Source organism: Enoplosus armatus, chromosome 17 (assembly GCF_043641665.1).
Source record: "Enoplosus armatus isolate fEnoArm2 chromosome 17, fEnoArm2.hap1, whole genome shotgun sequence".
Taxonomy (NCBI): Eukaryota; Metazoa; Chordata; class Actinopteri; order Centrarchiformes; family Enoplosidae; genus Enoplosus; species Enoplosus armatus.
Window position 1 is genome coordinate 13,091,478 of NC_092196.1, and position 17,333 is coordinate 13,108,810.

Sequence of the window (17,333 nt, forward strand, 5' to 3'; positions counted from 1 at the left end):
AATAGCTCCAAATCTACCCTGCCCGCTACCGAGAGTCAGACAGGGAGAGACATCATTTCAGAGGGAATTGGGTTGTGGTGAAGCCCCGAGGGCTGCCAGGCGGCAGTAAAAATGCAGGAGAAGGGAGACGTCCTGCAAGACCCCAACCTGAGCCACCGCTATGAATAACCTGACAGGTTCTCAGAGGAGTGCGGTGCTGCTGAGGTGCCCTAATGAAGCCTGCTGCAACAAACTGGACGAGACAACACAGACGAGGCACAGGATCATACAGCATGCGGTAGCCTCTTCTATGTGTTTTACTTCCTGGAGGTGGATACAGATGCACACAAGTATTCCTGAGATTTATATGAATGCAATGAACCTATATGAATGCAAATAAAGAGACTTGTGTTAACATATTGGTCTACCCGGTATTAAAACACTGTTTTCTATATATATATATATATATATATATATATATATATATATATATATATATATATATATATATTGGGCTTAGATCAGTTTGCAGCTCAAAGTATAGCTGTATGCTAAAATACAATTCACTACAGTGAAAACAGACTAAACCCAAAGCCCTCTTTAAGTGTGCATTTGAAAAGGGCATGCCCTTCATTAAGGTCACATTGCTTTCTCCTTTGAGATCAGCTCCTATTAAGAATCTGCCAACAGGACCACAAGGCAAAGGGATGGATTGGCGAGCTGCTGGGTTCGTGAGAGCACCCCTCAGGACGAGATCCATTGAGGGATCGATGCACCACAGGGGGCTCCATCACGCAGTATAAACAGTACGTTTAGTGCGGGCTGAATGCCAGAGCGTCCTGGATGACCTTACTCTTGTGCTGAATCCGGAGGGGACATACTAGTTAATCAGGTCTCCAAAACATGACATAAATGGCTTTTGATATAAAAAGATATATATATAAAATGAATAAAAAACTGCATTCTGTGTCTCACACTGATATTTAAGCATCTCAATGTGTCTCTGAACTGCACTACTTAGGCAGTGCATTCAATTTAACTATTGTATTATTAGGCCTCTTTGATTTCTTTGTGACACTGTCTTTTGTTTCACATCTAAATGAGGCAAGCGGACAGAGAGCGGCCGATCAAAGAAATAAGTGTAAATAAATATCTTAAAAATACTCTGGTTTGCCTTAGGAGACTAAATTCTGCTCTTGAACTGTATTCTACTATTCTCTGATCTGACAGCAAACTGCTGTATATCATAATTTGTTACAGCTACAAGCAGCTAACTGTGCATTTAATCCACCTTGTTAGGTGCATTAACAAAGATGGACGGTAATAGTTTCATATTTATCACAGTATCTCAGCAAAATTTGACTGAGTAGAGACAATTAAAAAGCTTAAAATCAATGGCATCTGTCAATATTTATCAAATGATTGTTAAGTGGCATGGCCTACAACAGATCAACAGCAAGATCTATTTTGTTGTGTAATCTGATTTGATTATGTAACACAGGAGTCCACCTCTCCTGTAACAATATTTTCCACCAGGTGGCTCTGCAAACTGGATGCACAGTCTCCCCTCTGATGAAGAGAGAGAGTAGTCTCAAGTATCATTACATTTCTCAAATGTCTGTTGTTTATAACATATTAATTTAATTATTGAACATGCGCTAAATTGCATGCATTAGAGCTGAGTTATTCTTAAATCTAACAACTGTATGTGAGCCATTTCCCCTCTGTAAAACTGAAAGTAGGCCAACTCAAAAAGTGAGCTCATAAGAAACCAATACTGATCACAAAACCAGTGGTGGGACGCAACTCTGTGCTTCTACTCCACCTCATCTCAGAGGCAAATATTGTACTTTTCGTAGTAATATTTACAACATGATAGTGAAACACTGACATGGAGCTACTTTTACTTTTGCTAAATGTTGCTGATAATACTTACATCCTTTTAGTTAAGTAAAGGATGTGAATACTTCTTCCAGCACAGCACACACCTGATCTAATCACTGGACCTGTGAAAGCCATTAATCATATCAATCATCGAAGCCTCAGTCACACAGGTCACAGCTCACACCACGTTGCGTCTCCTGCACACGCTTGAGAGGTGAGTGGCCCCTTTGTTTGGATGTTAAGCCGCCTGAAACAAATAAATAGGCCGGATGCTAATCCCGCAGAATATGCAAAGCTGCAAACAGCAGAGAGGGTGGATGAAGAGACTGGGTGGTTTGGTTAGAGAAACGATCACATTCACAGAATAATACTAACTGCACAGGACGCCACTGCCGGTGAGTCCATTATAACATGGTTGAACAGCATCAGAGAAGGTGTGGGCAGATGGAGGACTCTCCGTGATTCCCGCCCGCAGAAACCCGCGGATCCATTAAGTGAACATTTGAACGCAGGGGAAATCGGCCACGAGCCTGATAATACTCGAGGAAATAAATCTTAAACATTTCGGGCTATAGTCTACGTTTTTGTCTCTCTGAGGTGGGTCATCCTCAGCGGAGTAAATCTACCTGAGTCACCTGTTGGACTCAGCTGCTCTCACTGCCGTCAGTCCAGGTAAGAAGTCACTACACAGGCTTGTAATATGACTCTAATGCTCCTGTAATAGCATTCAGTGTGTTGTCTCATGGTGTGCTTATGGAAATCATAAGGATTTTAACCTGGGAACTTCTAATGGGTCATTCCAAAATTATTATCAAGATGAATTTTCGCCAAAATGTCAACTTTTCATGAGCCAAGTAACAATCATGTTGTGACAGATACTATAATGGATTTTGAAATGGTCTATTTATCTTGAGAATTTTCTCAACATCTATACAGGAACACTTGATATTTCAGTTTACCTGAGATGCAGTTTTCACTGGACAGGATACAACTGTAGGTTTTTGGATGCAGCAAGAGGAAAATATTATTTAATTAGCTGGGAAATTATTGGAATTAAAGTTGAATACAAAACAGTCTTACCTTTAAATCAAACTGTATTTGACCACCGCATGAGATGCTGGCTGGGGAACACTCATTATGTTCTTCTGTTAAAATGTTAAAATGATGCCTCTGCAGAGTAGACAGAGCTGTGATATCAACATGTTGTAATTAAAGACTGGGGAGACTCCAGTGAACTGACTTCAATGGGCAGCAATTTTAGGACAACACAGTAAGACTCCACTCAACTGGGATCAGTTTCATTGTGAAACTCCACTTTGTTGGTAAAGTATGTGGATAGTACTGTTCATTTACTGTGCTGCCACACAGTAATAGTCTACAGCTGCATCTTTTGATGTATGCAAAGCCAGTAGTTTGTTTTTGCATAACATACAATACAATAACCAGATATGCAAATCATATATTTGTTTGTAACTTGAGTGTTTGCTTCCATGTATTTTTGTTCCAGCATTTCTTTTAAGAACCCTGCAGTGAAGCCATGGGACCGACCAGCGCTCCAAAAGGATGTGGTTCCAGTATCAGCTCCATATACTACAGCCTGTGTGACCTGACTACAGTGTGGGGGGTCGTGGTGGAGGCTGTTGCCGCTGCTGGTGTGGTGACTTCCTTTGTCCTCTTCATCATCCTCATGGCCAGCTTACCGTTTGTGACAGACAAGAAGAGAAAGGGTATGGTGGCCCTGCAGGCGGGCATTCTAGTCTTCACTCTGGGACTCTTTGGACTCACTTTTGCCTTCATCGTGGGTCGGTACTCCACCAGCTGTGCTGCTCGGAGGTTCCTCTTTGGAGTGCTGTTCTCAGGCTGTCTAGCCTGCCTGGTGATGCATGGGTTGTGGCTGGCCCTGCTGGAGCGGCGAGGCCGGGGCCCCAGGAGCTGGATGTTATGCCTGGGGGCCCTGGGTCTGTGGCTGGTCGAGGTGATCATCAACACCGAGTGGCTCATCATCACTGTGGTCAGGAGCCCACCCGGAAGTGTCACTGTCCCTGACCTGTCCTGCAGCATTGCCAACCAGGACTTTGTGATGGCTCTGATCTATGTGATGGTCCTGCTGCTAGCTGTGGTGCTGATGCCCGTGCCCTCACTGACACACAAGCACAAGCAGTGGCGCCGAGATGGAGCTTTCATCCTGGTCACGGGGCTCTTCACCTTGGCTATCTGGGTGGCTTGGATTGCCATGTACATCCATGGAAACGCAGCAGCCGGGAATGCTAGCTGGGACGATCCTACTCTGGCTATAGCTGTGGTGTCAAATGCCTGGGTGTTCCTCTTCCTCTACACCATCCCAGAAATCTGCTTGCTGACCCAGGAGGACCCAGACCAGGAGCTGCCACACGATGGAGATCATGTTTATCCCGCCAGGAGCCTGGTTTATGACAACATCCTGAAGGAGCCGGAGCCATCCCTCCAGAACGTGTACATGGAGAATAAAGCCTTCTCTATGGACGAGCCTCCAACAGGTAGAACACGACACATTATGGTCTAACATTAATCTTGTCTCATTGCGCTCAACTACAATATGTATTAAAGGGTGCAGAATCCTCAAAAACAAAAATCAAACTGAACCAGCAAAACTCCAATGAAGAGATTTATCCATGAACATACGCTGTGTGCAGACGCAAACAGGCAACAGTGTTACAGGTAATTAAAAGGTATTACTATGAAAGGTATCATTAATCTGCTGAAAAGACTGTTTAATTACTTTCTGTCAATTTTTGACCAAACAGCAAAAAACTACAAACATTTTTCTGCTATTTTTACTTTTGTTAGTCTCCTGGAACCCAGATCTTGTCAGCAAGTACAATCATGAAATACATGATTTCAGGCAAATGTTCACTCTAATGTTCACTCTAATGATATAAACAATGATTATCATCATTGTTTATAAATAGCGCATAAACAGTTGGGGACAAAAAAAACATAATTGCAGTTTTCTTTTAGTTTTCATCAAAATGCAGGATTATTTTGAATTGTACCTTTCAGTCTTTGTCCGTCTCTTTTAGCTTCAAGTGAAAAGATCCAAAAACACAAATAAGTACAAATTTGGACTTCCAGTTTTCCTCCGAAGCTGAATGGGAACTGTGAATGAGCGTAAGTTTAAACAGCGTCCACTGCTGTTCAGCATGGAGGTGTGTGTGCAAATACTTTTTTTATGGGCTCTGTGTACTGCTGCAGCTCTGCCTGTTGAATGTGTTGTTTATGTGTAGTAGGTCATCTGCCATGCAAAACGTTTCATGCAGGATGCCCGTTCCTCTCTGGAAAAATGAAGCAGTGAAGATAAGCTGTATTGGAAAACACACATTCTCTTTCATGCTTACCAGCCTGAGACCCGCCGACAGTGAATTGCTTTTTTGTCCACATGTATTAGCGTTTGGCAGCGCTAATGGGAATCTACTTATAGGATCAAACTAAATATGTGCCATTCAGGAATCATGCCCATTTTTTAAGGACAGAAGTCTGATCTACTTATTGAAGGTTGTGTCCTTGGCCAATATTATGAGGCCGTCACTTCGGCCACTTACTTGGAAACAACAATCATCACATTACAGTTACTAAGTCATTAGATGTGTAATTTATTTACTTGTAAACAGCCTTTGCTTTGAAGTCTTACATTGTCATATCACTAGTAGTGCTCTTGGTATATTCAACTGTCACCAGTTCATACTGGACAATGCTGAGACGAGTATCAGGTTTATCTACGATGTTTGTACCGTGTGACCGTGAAGACAAACAGAAACTAATTAGGAAGAGAAAAACAGCGACAGTGACATGTTCAGTTGTCAGGTTGGTTAAAAATCGGGTCTGGGTATGACAATGTTTAAAATAAGATATGCTGCATTGTGCTTTTAAAATTTTACAATGTCCAACTTGTGCGATGGTGTCTGATTTATCCTGACAGATGCAGCAAATATTGATTTACTCAACTGGTCCGTTTGAGTAAGTGTCGGTTGCTACAGAGACTGTTGTTCAAGTGTCCGCTTTTAAAGGGATGTTGTTACTGTTTTTCATAGCTGTTTTAATGGACGACCATCCCAACAAACTCTGCCTTTTCTTTACCAGTACCCACAAAGCCAGTGTCTCCATATGGTGCTTATAATGGTCAGCTGCGAAGTTGTGTGTACCAGCCCACTGAAATAGCCCTGATTGCCAAGGGTCTGACTAAGGTGAGTGCGTACACAATACTTGGCAACACAAAAAAACCCCATCTCCTCTTCTGTCACATCTGAAACAACCACTTCTCTGCGTGTTTCTACAGATGGACCAAGACGCGATGATCTTTCGAGCCACACCCCCGTCTTTGAGTCCAGGAAGTGGCAGCTCCCTGCCTCGGTCAGTCGAGTCCTTACCTTCTTTAGGACTGTCACGCGCAGGCAGCATGAGGCGAGAATCTACAAACTCGGTTGTTACGGCCCTGAAATAAATCTCCAATAAATCTTTGCTCTGTAATGTACCCTCCTCTCTTCAAGAAGACGCTTTATATAATAACACGCTGTGGCGAATCTCCAGCAATATGTCCGTGCTCTGCTTGTCTGTTCTGTATGCACAGGGCCGAGCGTCTGAGTGTCATAAATCAAAGATTATAAAGACGCTGACAATATCAGAGATGGACAGCTTATAAAGGCTATGGAAAGGTTGCGCCTCAGCTACTCCATTTAATTTCCATTCACCCTTTATAGCAACTAGTGCCCTAAACCTTTTACTGTCAACTATAAACCAGCTTTGCTCACTTGTAGTTTGCACTCCTCCCAAAAAATGTATGCATCTCTGTGGGAAAGCATTTACTTTGCCTTCTAGCTAAGAGAAAGACCAAAAACTGCTCTGTCTCTACTTTTTACATTTCTACAAAATCTAAATCCTTTTCAGGTGACGAGCGACCTACTGTAGGTTGATGGAGGAGAAAGTTTAGGGAGTTTAAAGCAAAGGCAAGGTCTGTAATGTAACTGTTAGTTTTTATTCACAAACAAAAGTTGAAAGTTGTTATTGTGTTCTCACCAATATAATTTCTTGCCATAAATCTGATAACTGTTAATCTGTTGGCTGTTGTAAAACATACTTTGTTCACTTGTGAAATTATGTTGTGATTTAGACTTCCTCTGAAAGCCATGGTGTAGCCATTTTGTAGTGTCTTGGATTTATAAAAAAATAATTTTATGTAAAAGGTGTAAAGTCTAACTTATTTACCTGTAAAGGTTACTTAAATCCTGTATGGCTGTTGGATCTTTGGATTGTGCACAACTCATGAGGCACCAGATGTGGGGTACTGCGAGAGGAAGTGTCACAAGGATTACCATGTTCACTGCCCAGTTATTTACATATGTTGGCCTGATAAGATGCAACAGGTTTACCTGGGGCTCTGTGCAGGGATTGGCTCTCATACTGCAGTGGTATGGGCCGACACTGCTGTTAACTATTTTAGGTGCCACTGCGAGAGATGAGTGAGAATGTTAAAATGGTAAAATCAGAGAATAAATCCATGTAAAGCTCTTTTCTAGTTTGGATTTAGGGCTGTAAGAGCCACCGAGTGATTGCGCTTCCATTTTGAGTTTGTGGCGTTACGATGCGAGTTGACGGAGTGTCTGACGGCGGCTACAGTAAAAGGCTGCCAGGAGCCTTTTCTGCATGCACGTTTGTTACATAGGAAGCTGAGTGGGCTGCAAATAATCACACCATGAGCACCATTACACACACACACACACAGTAACTGAATGTGATTTAATTACTGAAACAGTTTTAAAATGCTACGGAGGATACATGGGTTTGAAATAAACACACTATATTCAAAACATTGAAGAGACAAATTAGCTTTAGCATGGACAACTGCTTTGACTTATGAGTTATTCCTTTTCTCTACAGGAAGATGAACAATTATTCACATGTAATTTGTCTCTCACATACAGAGAGAGAGATGCTCACACATGTACACGCTTCAAGAGCTTCAGAGTGAGCTGTGGCTGCCTAGCAGCAGGCTGAGTAGGCTTTCTCTCCCAATTACTCCCACCACCCTGTACTGTCAGCAGCCAGGAGTGCTTGCTCAGAGAGGAAATTGCTCACAAACTGGAAATCAGACAGATCAGAAATGTACGACAGAGGACATGTGCAAATGTAGAGATTTTACTATGCAACGCCTCGTGCTCGCACCTTTTGATGCCCTGCATGTGAATATTAAAAATGGATGCAAAGAGCTGCAAAACCATGCAGACAGGCAAAACAGTGTTGACAAACTACCAGATGGTGAACACACAACAGGAAAAATGTGTCCAAATGTAAACAGAGCATTCAGACATTTGCTACAATGTTTTTTTTTTTGCATTTCCAGCAACATCTGCCTCTTAGTTTCTGTCCAGCGTCACTGACCTGGTTAGCTCTAATGGGCAACACTACAGGCTGTCCCCGAGGAGCCTTAGCTGGATTTTACCTCAGCAGGTTGTAAAAGGGTTAACTGGTAAGGCGCCACAATGCAGATCCCACAGTAGAAACACATGAAACCTTGCCATGGCCTTTATTTAAAGTGTATTAGACATTAATTCCTGATCAGTGACTTGAGCTGAAATCAAAAGCAGCATCTTTCTCTGACGGGCAGCAACCGTAAATCCCCTGATAATAAGAATAGCTGTCTTGTGCACATGGACACGGGTGGTTTCATGACCAATGGAGGTTGAGCTCAGCTCAAGAGAGTCAGCACTACCAATCACAAGCAGCTGTCCCCACTTAATGCATTTCCTTGTCACTGTGACAACCCTCAGTGGACAAACACAGAAGAAAAAGAAGCTGATCAAACAGAAATGACTGTGAACCGACAGCAGGGATTCAGTATTAATAAGTCATTTACCATCTGGTGATATTATTCAGTAGATCGCTCTTATCAATAAAATGTTTGCTTTCAGATTCTTTGAAACATGAAGTTATCAAACAAAACATGTCTGAATTTGTCCAGTTTGTCCCAGACGGCAACATTTAAAACAAAGGCCTTGTTCATGACGGTAAACCTTTCAAGGATTACAAAAGTAAATAGCTGTGCCAGGCTCTAATAAGTGCTCCGCATTTAAAAAGGCTGACGTGATTTATTTATCCCAGGTTTCAGGGGAAACGAGGAATGAGGTTTTTGCATTTTATTTCCCAATATTTTTATAAACATATTCTTATAAATGAGGCTGAAGTTAATTCTTGGCCTTGGAAACCACAGCTGAGAAAAACATCATATGATCTTCATAGATGATTGTGTGTCATACGTTGAAAGCTCCATGACAGCTACTAAATGGATCTGGCAGTAAGATCGTTCCCTCAACAGCTGTTTCCAAGGTCAGGAATGAAGTCTGAACCTCATCTTTTGAGCCAATATGGATGAGAAGTCCTGCTCAGCAAAAAAATGGGAATTTGAACACCTATGAAGATCATGTAAACTGATCAAAAGTTCATTACAGCTACTAAACAGACCTTATGGTGACATTGTTTTCTCAACATAATTCTTTTACATTTTATATATAAATATAAATGCTCATTTCCACTCTATGAATACAGTCTGACACATGGTAAAAGACTACAGCCATAAATTCACATATATATGGCTCAGTTTGACCCCCAAAAATACATTTTAACTTTAAAAAAGTCCCAAATCATTCAGTCTGCATGTTCTGTCAGCTCCACATACAAACAATGTGAAGCCAGCCATCTACAGGAGGACTGCCACCTAGTGGAACCACAACAAACAATCAGGGGCTTGTCTCTGTTTGAGATAAACTTAATGTTTTTATTGTGCAACATATCACAAATGATGTCACAGTGGTTACCTAAAGATACAAATATGAAAACAGCATAAATACAAATGTACACAGTGAAAATCCAACAATTAGGGGGATAAATCAACAAAAGTCACCTGTTTGGATGTATTTAGTCAGGGGTGATTTTTTTTATATTTGTCTTCTTTGTAAGACATTTAAACAGGCATTAACCATGTGAATGTCCTGCTCACCTTGAAGCTAAAAAGGATACTGAAGGTAGCAGGTGAATGTTGATTACTACTTACCTCATACTGTTGCCTGAGGATGCAAATGTTTGCTTCTTTCCCTGACAGTTAGCTACACTGTGGTAAGCTCCCCTGCTGGCATATCAGTTCCAGAGTTACATAACACATACAGTCTGCTGTATGCCTGATGGTTATCTGACAATCTGTGTCAGATTCTGGACTTCACTGCGGACTGAAGTCGGGGATTTGACTTGAAACATCACTGAAGGTTCTTGAGTTTTTCCAGGCTGGCAGTCCTGGCCTCGTGCTGCAGCTGTCTCTGTTTCTTAAGATGACGATAGGCCTCGACTGCTCGCTCCCTCTCCTCCTCCATGATTCTCTGTCTGGCCATGGAGGGCTTGCTTGCAGAGGCCACGGTGTGGCCCAGGAGAGAGTTGAGAAGCAAGTCCCTTGATGTCTTCTGGATGAAAAACACACAGTTAACGTCTCACTCAACCATTAAAACCACTGAAGTGTGATAACTGCATAGCAGGTTACCTGAGATTTGACCGGAGCTTTCTTGGGTTTGGCGCTAAAAGACGGCGGGGCCATTGAAACTTCACCAAAGGGAACATTATCTACGAAACAAAAACCCATCATATCAACATACAAAGAAGTTTTACATCTTATTCTGCTTTGACAATAGCATCTTTTGGCTGTTTGGTTTTTACTAGTTGTAAACATAACACTTTATCACTTTATTAATAAGTGGTTATGGCGAATGTGTAAGCAAACAGCTGGACATCTATAAATCCAACAGACACAAAGCAACATAAGCATTCATTTGGAGTTGAGTTTGTATCCACCTGAAGAACCCAAGTCCAATATTCACTCCTTTTAGCTCTGTTCTGGTCTCCACCAAGTTCTATGGTAAATATCTCAAATTTGGCCAGTGCATGCTTGTACTGAATTATAAAGGACAGAAGTGAAAACATGCTTTCATTACCTACGAACATCTCTTTTTCCATCTTGGCCTCTTGTCTGTCCAACTTTTTCTGCTGTAGCCGCTGTAATCTGACTTTACCATACCTGTATCAAGGCAGCAAAGATCAAATAAATTTGACATGCATCATCCAGGAATGATAATCATTTCTACATTTCTGTGTTTAACTCTGGTCTATTTGCTGTTGTCATTTACTGTTATCATAGTCATTTAACTGCACGTTGGGTTTTACCATTTTTACGTGTAATATAAAGACCTTTTAAAAAGTTAATTTGTTTGAAAAGTTCAACAAAAAAAGTTTGATATTGTTGTTTTTAATTCACCTTCATGTTTCCAAGGAAAATAATGACTATAACTGAAGATGATAAATAACTACAGTACCGTACAGTATTACTACAAAACCTCTACATTTGGGTGTCTTGATTGTCCCAGCAGGGCAATTTGGTTGCACTTGTGTCAGGCACATGACATATTAGCCAAAAACCAACAAAGCCGACATTACCTTCCCATAGCTACATGGCGTACAATTAGTCCCCTATGCAGGAGGACGAACTGACTCAGGTGGTGTCCCCACCTTTCACTGACATCCCATATCAGCACAAACACATATCACCAGTTAACATCATTACAAGTCAACGTGTACTCACTCCTTCTTCTTCTCAGACTTGCCCTTGTCTGCGGGCCTCTCTTGTTTGTCTTCATCCAGCTCAGGCTTCCTCTCCACTTGGTTCTTGGTGAGGAAGAGGATGTGTTGTGTCTCTACCTCCATGCGGCGCAGGTATGCTTTCTCACTTTCCTCCCTTCCCCTCCTGAAATGTGGGACAGGTATGTCTCCAATCTGGGAATCCTCTGGTTTACCTTTTGGGGAGATGGCTGAAGGCACAGAAACTAATTCCTCACTGGTTGTAAACAAAGACATGACAGTTAACAAAGTATGCTTAATTAACCAAAGTACAAACGCTTTCCTACTCACCCTCTTTTAGCTTTTTGGCCTTCAAAGGTCCCGCTTTCATTCTCTCCTTGCTCTTCATTATCTCTCGGAGCCTAAAGGGGATGTCTTTGAGGTGGTCTGGTTTGGCTTTCTTGGGTTTAGCATCTCGTTTGAGCTTCTTATCACTGAAGTTCAGACACATTACAGTCCAGATAGCACGTAGGACAAAGATGAATAAACATTAGCTTTTGAAAGACATGTATAATGCAGTGTCCTCACTATAATACTTAATAATTTAAGGATGATGTTAACAAGTTGAGTCTCATTATGATAGCTCACAACTAACGTGGAGAGCTAATAACAGCAACAACAGGAGTTAGCTACCTTACGTTACCTTGGATGTTGTCCGCCCTTGTTCGCTTGTTTCCCGGACTTGTTCTTCTTATTCTTGCCCATGTTACTGCAGTTTACTTCAATTCAAAACTATCTTAAGAAAACAATAACACATGTGGAGCAGCGTGTGTAGCCTTTAACCTACGAACCTCAACCTCAAGCGTCGGGGAGGGAGGAAGTGAAGAGCTCTCACTCTGTGGCTTTCTTCCGGGTACCGTGGACTTTTCCCACTCCTCGTGGGGCATTCAGGAGTACTTACTTCTCCTCGAGCTCACAGAGACCTGGAGAAAATCTGTCAAAGAAAAAATTGTTCCAGCTGCTCTCCCGTGTAATTATCTATTTCACTTTAACAATTTCAGTGTTTTTAAAGACCCCACTATGCTGAGGCTCTTGCTACTTGCTACTCTCCTTTTAAGTGGTTTTAAGTGGCCTATATATATTTAATTTTGTAGAATAAGGTAAAATTAACCGTGTAAATACGCACTTTTCACACCAATTTCACAGATAAAACAGAAATTCCATTATACAGCCCGATGGAATAATTTTATCCCAGAGTGATACACTGATATGATAGACGATCTTTGCTGGAAACGTCTTCCTAATTGGCTAAAATAACTGGTGCGTCTATCTGCCACCACTAGATGTCGTCGTTACCCCAGAGATGTTGAATTTGATGTACAGATACCGCTTAAGATGGTCAGAACATGCACCATGCACACTGGAGTTTCTTGATTACATGTAAAAAATAAATAAGATATTAACCACAAACAAATAAACAACCATATAAAGGTCCCATAGTTCAGTACATCACCCCAGTAAATTACTGTATTAATAAAGGCAGAAGTGAGAGTGAACAATGGGCTTTATTGTTAGGCTACTATTATATAGTACTATACTAAACGTTTCTTAGGTAGAAGTATGGAAGTATGATCAAAATATACATAAAATATAGTTAGAGACAAAATGTTTCATTATGCATGGCTCCTTTCAGACATATAAAGTAACAACAAATATTAATATTAATTCAAAGTATAAGTACCTCAAAATTGTACTTAAGTGCAGTACTTGAGTAACTGTATTTAGTTACTTCCCACCACAGCAAAACAAAACATTTGACGTCACCTTTGGATTTCAGAAATTTGCGATTGGCATTTTTAGTATTTTAACTCTTTTGACATTTCATAGATTAAATGATCAATAATCAAAAGGAAAATCTGCAGATTTTAGCTAACAATGAACACCATTATAAGTTGCAGGCCTAACAATCAGCTGTGGGCACCATAGTTAGCTGTAGCTCATTCAGCATTTTGTCCCCGGAGCATGTATCAGACATGTGACGTGCAGCGTGCCATTCATGTTTCCAGCAGCATAAGCAATCCAGAGCCTCCATGGTTGTCAGTGTGTGTGGAGGATTACTCAGAGAACTAAAACGGCCTCATCAAAGACTCACCTTTATAGGTCATAAAGAAACAAGTAAGTAAAAAACGAGGGTGAATTTGTGAGTCTATGAGAGAGACAGTGGGAGTAAAGAAACCACAGGAAGTGAGAGCGTGTGTCCATACATGTGTTCCGTGTGAGTGCGGGATGTGTTTGAATGGAATAGATTACAGAGCTGCATGAATGGACCGTGTGTGTGTTTATGTGTGTGTGGGATTACCAGTGAGACATAATACAACTCAATCTGAGACATTGCTGATGAAAGGTGAATGCTGCTGCTGCTCTCAGCTGCAGACATTGCGTAATATTGCAGGTGGTGTGGAGATACTGAGGATCATGGGGCATATTCTGGGAAAATCCCACACCTCTGTCCCCACACTGCATGTTTTTGGAAGGTTGTGGGACTACGTGAATGTCTCCTGATGGACACCCTGACACACACATCCTCATTGTTCTAAAAACTCCTCTGTCATGTGTCTGATCTGGTCAGTCTCAGCAGAAGGGACTTGATATCCTCCAAACTGCCTGTCAGCCAATCCCTAATGAGCGTACTGTTCCACACACAACATGAAAGACCTGTGTGTGTGTGTGTGTGTGTGTGTGTGTGTGTGTGTGTGTGTGTATCAGTGATGAGGGCCCTGCAGTTTATTGGCTGGTGGCGTCATAATCTTCTCAGAGCCTGAGGCGTATAAGAGGGCTTCACCAAACACATCATGTAACAGCAGCCCTGATCTCTACAACATGACCAACAAGGACACACAGCAACACAAGAGGTGAGTATGAGCTATAATGACTAATGACAGTGCACTTTATTATATGTAATATTAGTATTGTTATACAACAATTTATTTCATATGGTGCTTTTCCATTTTTCTGTACTTTCAATTAAATTATTATGAGGAAAGTGCTTTTTTATTGGATTCTTTCTGTAATTTTCTGTATTAATTTGTACTTATTTCAAATTATAATATAATTTTATTGGATCAAAACATGTAATTCACAGGTTCAAATGTTATTGGGAAACCCATATGAGAAGAGGAAACATACGCTCAGTGGTCACTTTATTAGGTACACTTGTGCCGTCTAATACAACCTAATACAAGTGTTCTGCCATAAAATCTGGTTCAGTTTTATAGTCATAGATGTGTCAGTTAAATTACATAGAGGTCATATTTAAGACAATGTCAACAAGAACTGAACATTTTAAACTTTGTGACGGTAGAATTTATGGCAGAGCTGTTACATTGATCGCATTCGATAGTACAGGTGTACCTAATAAAGTGGTCACAAGTTCTTGTAGTTAAATTATGAACACAAAAGTATTTACTAAAATATATGTGCTTTGAATTTCTTTATAATGTAATTACTGGTTATTTGTAAGTTATTTACTTCCACCTGGGTTCATATTTTCCTTGGAATAATTTTGCAGTTTTGTAAAGTTTATTTCCAAAACTCCTTTTAAACTGATTGAGTAATTAATGAGCTGTTGTCAGGTTAGGACCACAAGCAAATTCAGCATGTCCTCGCAGTAATCTGATTAAGAAGGTGCTGTGAAGCTCAAAGGCATCGTGGAGGGTTAATTAGTAATGTGAGCATAGGATTACAGGAGCCTTCATTGTCGGATGATGATCTCATATCAGTTTGTCTGGTGTAATAGCAAAATACAGTGTTGTGGAAGTGAATACTGACTCTTGAATGCATTGTATTGTATTTAAATTTGGTCACAATAAACGACATTTCTCAACATTTTCATGCCTTACATCACCTTGACTGTCCCATTACAGTTCAAACAACAGAAGTATGAACGTGGATGTGGCCAAACCGGAAGCGAAGACTGGCAACAAAGCCCCCCTCAGAGCTACCGGCCCTGGATCCGGCCCGCCCAAGTTCAAACAGAGGAACAGCCGCCAGTTCAAGAGCAAGCCTCCCAAGAGGGGCGTCATTGGGTACGTTTTCACAAGTGTCATCTAGAAAAGTTTATCTTTTTAAAAAGTTGCCCACAATAAAGCTTGTGATTTTCTGTCTTCCTCAGCTTTGGAGAGGAGATCCCAGGAATGGAAGGGCTTGGCACTGGTAAGCAGAAGTACCACATTTTTAGGCCACCACACCACGAAGAACTACACACAAACCACACAACCTTTCCTTTTTGTTACTCGCTATTTGTTCTTTCTTTTTCAGACATCACCGTAATCTGCCCATGGGAAGCGTACAGCCATCTAGAGCTTCATGAACTGGCTCAGTATGGTATCATCTGAGGCTCTTTGCTGAGAAATTATTTTTATATCCACGAAAGGGAACTGATGTTCAGCAACTGAACTTTCAATGACCAACCCCACAATCTGGATCATCAGTATTGGCTTTTTTTTTTAAATAACAAACTAAAGAACTAAGATGTAAACAGATGTCTGTATATTATGGCTTCTGTTCTTTGCCTAAGTTGTTTTATACATTAAATCTATTTTCATAAGACTCTCAAGCTGCCATATTAATGTCCACCACCCACTGATGCTGAATGTGTCCTTGTGTGACTGCCTGAGGTTGCAGTGGGAGCTGTAACTGGAAGCTTGGTTACTGGCTTCAAAGAGGGAGTTTCTGCACACCTGACATCAGAATAAAGCTTGGAATTGTTCTTAACATTTCCTGCTTTTGCCAAACTTGGTGTGTTATTAAATCATGCTACTATGTTTGAAACATCACATAATTCCCATTATAATGCTTTATTTGTCCCTTTAAAAAAAGAGTAGTATGTGCAAACCACAAAATAATCAGAACAGTAAAGTAATTCAGGGTCAAATGGTAAACCTCAGTCATTAGCATGCTGCGTCCTGTGCATTTTGCTAACACTTAAAGGAACAGTTTGACATTTTGGGAAGTACACTTTTTTGCTTTCTTGCTGAGGGTAAGATGAGACGCATGATACCACTCTCGTGTCTATATGGTAGTATATCATGTCTGTATGGTGAAGCTACAGCTAGCAGCCAGTTAGCTTAGCTTAGCACAAAGGATAAGCAGCTGGCCTGGCTCTGTTCAAAGGTAACAGAATCTGCTTCCCAGCACCTCTGAAGCTGAAGCTTTGGTTGCTGGATGCAGTAACTTCCTGGTTGCCATATTCATAGTCATTCATATTTACTGTACAGTCATGGGAGTGGTATCAATCTTTTCATCTAGCTCGTTTCAGGGCGTTTTTCCCAAAATGTTGAACTGTTTGCGTTTTCATTTAAAGCTCTTGAGGAGAATTGGGGCTTAAAATAAGATTTTTAGGCTACCATGGCTAGTTTATTTTCAAATCAATCTTCAAATCATCTTTTTGGAAATTGTGCCTGATTATGAGTGTCGTCATTAGATGACCTGTTGCTGGGGTAAAAAGGTACATCGTGTTGTCCAGGAGAAATATTTTACAGCACAAAGGTAGGTATAAGGCATATACTGTATATTTAGAGTTTGTCAAGGCATCGCTGGCTTTGTAACTAAATGTTAAATATGTTGTCTTGGGCTTTGAAACTTTAAATGTCTTTCTGAATCAAAATATGGTCTTTTTCCAGCCGAAAAATGCTCTTTGGTCTGTCACCTTGACATTTTATGTTGGAATTAGCTTCCTTAAAGTAGTAGTTATTCCACTGGCAAAACAAGCGCAGTCATGTGATCCTTTTCAATCAAGCTGTGTGAAGGTTTTTGTTCTTATGGTTTTGGGGGCTACAGTGTGTTTA

The 17,333-nt window shown here is 40.9% G+C and overlaps 3 protein-coding genes across 4 annotated transcripts; 2 read left to right on the top strand and 1 right to left on the bottom strand.

Moving 5' to 3' along the window:
• Positions 1 to 3,394: 3,394 nt before the first annotated feature.
• LOC139299987 (G-protein coupled receptor family C group 5 member C-like) lies at positions 3,395 to 6,340 on the top strand. Its single transcript, XM_070922951.1, has 3 exons — positions 3,395 to 4,379; positions 5,980 to 6,083; positions 6,176 to 6,340. Exons 1-3 carry the CDS (start codon positions 3,401 to 3,403, stop codon positions 6,338 to 6,340), a joined length of 1,248 nt encoding a protein of 415 aa, XP_070779052.1. The 5' UTR covers positions 3,395 to 3,400.
• Positions 6,341 to 9,669: 3,329 nt separating this feature from the next.
• On the bottom strand, positions 9,670 to 12,252 carry ccdc137 (coiled-coil domain containing 137). The gene is made up of 6 exons (XM_070923813.1): positions 12,191 to 12,252; positions 11,839 to 11,981; positions 11,513 to 11,738; positions 10,869 to 10,951; positions 10,421 to 10,500; positions 9,670 to 10,343 (listed from the first exon to the last, which is right to left on the bottom strand). The coding sequence occupies exons 1-6, from the start codon at positions 12,250 to 12,252 to the stop codon at positions 10,143 to 10,145; spliced, it is 795 nt and encodes a 264-aa protein (XP_070779914.1). The 3' UTR covers positions 9,670 to 10,142.
• Positions 12,253 to 13,422: 1,170 nt separating this feature from the next.
• LOC139300357 (retinal cone rhodopsin-sensitive cGMP 3',5'-cyclic phosphodiesterase subunit gamma-like) lies at positions 13,423 to 15,881 on the top strand. 2 transcript variants are annotated; one of them, XM_070923415.1, is made up of 5 exons: positions 13,423 to 13,441; positions 15,134 to 15,154; positions 15,485 to 15,572; positions 15,659 to 15,699; positions 15,805 to 15,881. In XM_070923415.1, the coding sequence occupies exons 1-5, from the start codon at positions 13,423 to 13,425 to the stop codon at positions 15,879 to 15,881; spliced, it is 246 nt and encodes an 81-aa protein (XP_070779516.1). The 2 variants fall into 2 exon arrangements, with proteins under 2 accessions (XP_070779516.1, XP_070779514.1); XM_070923413.1 differs by lacking the exons at positions 13,423 to 13,441; positions 15,134 to 15,154 and having other exon boundaries at positions 15,427 to 15,572.
• Positions 15,882 to 17,333: the final 1,452 nt, after the last annotated feature.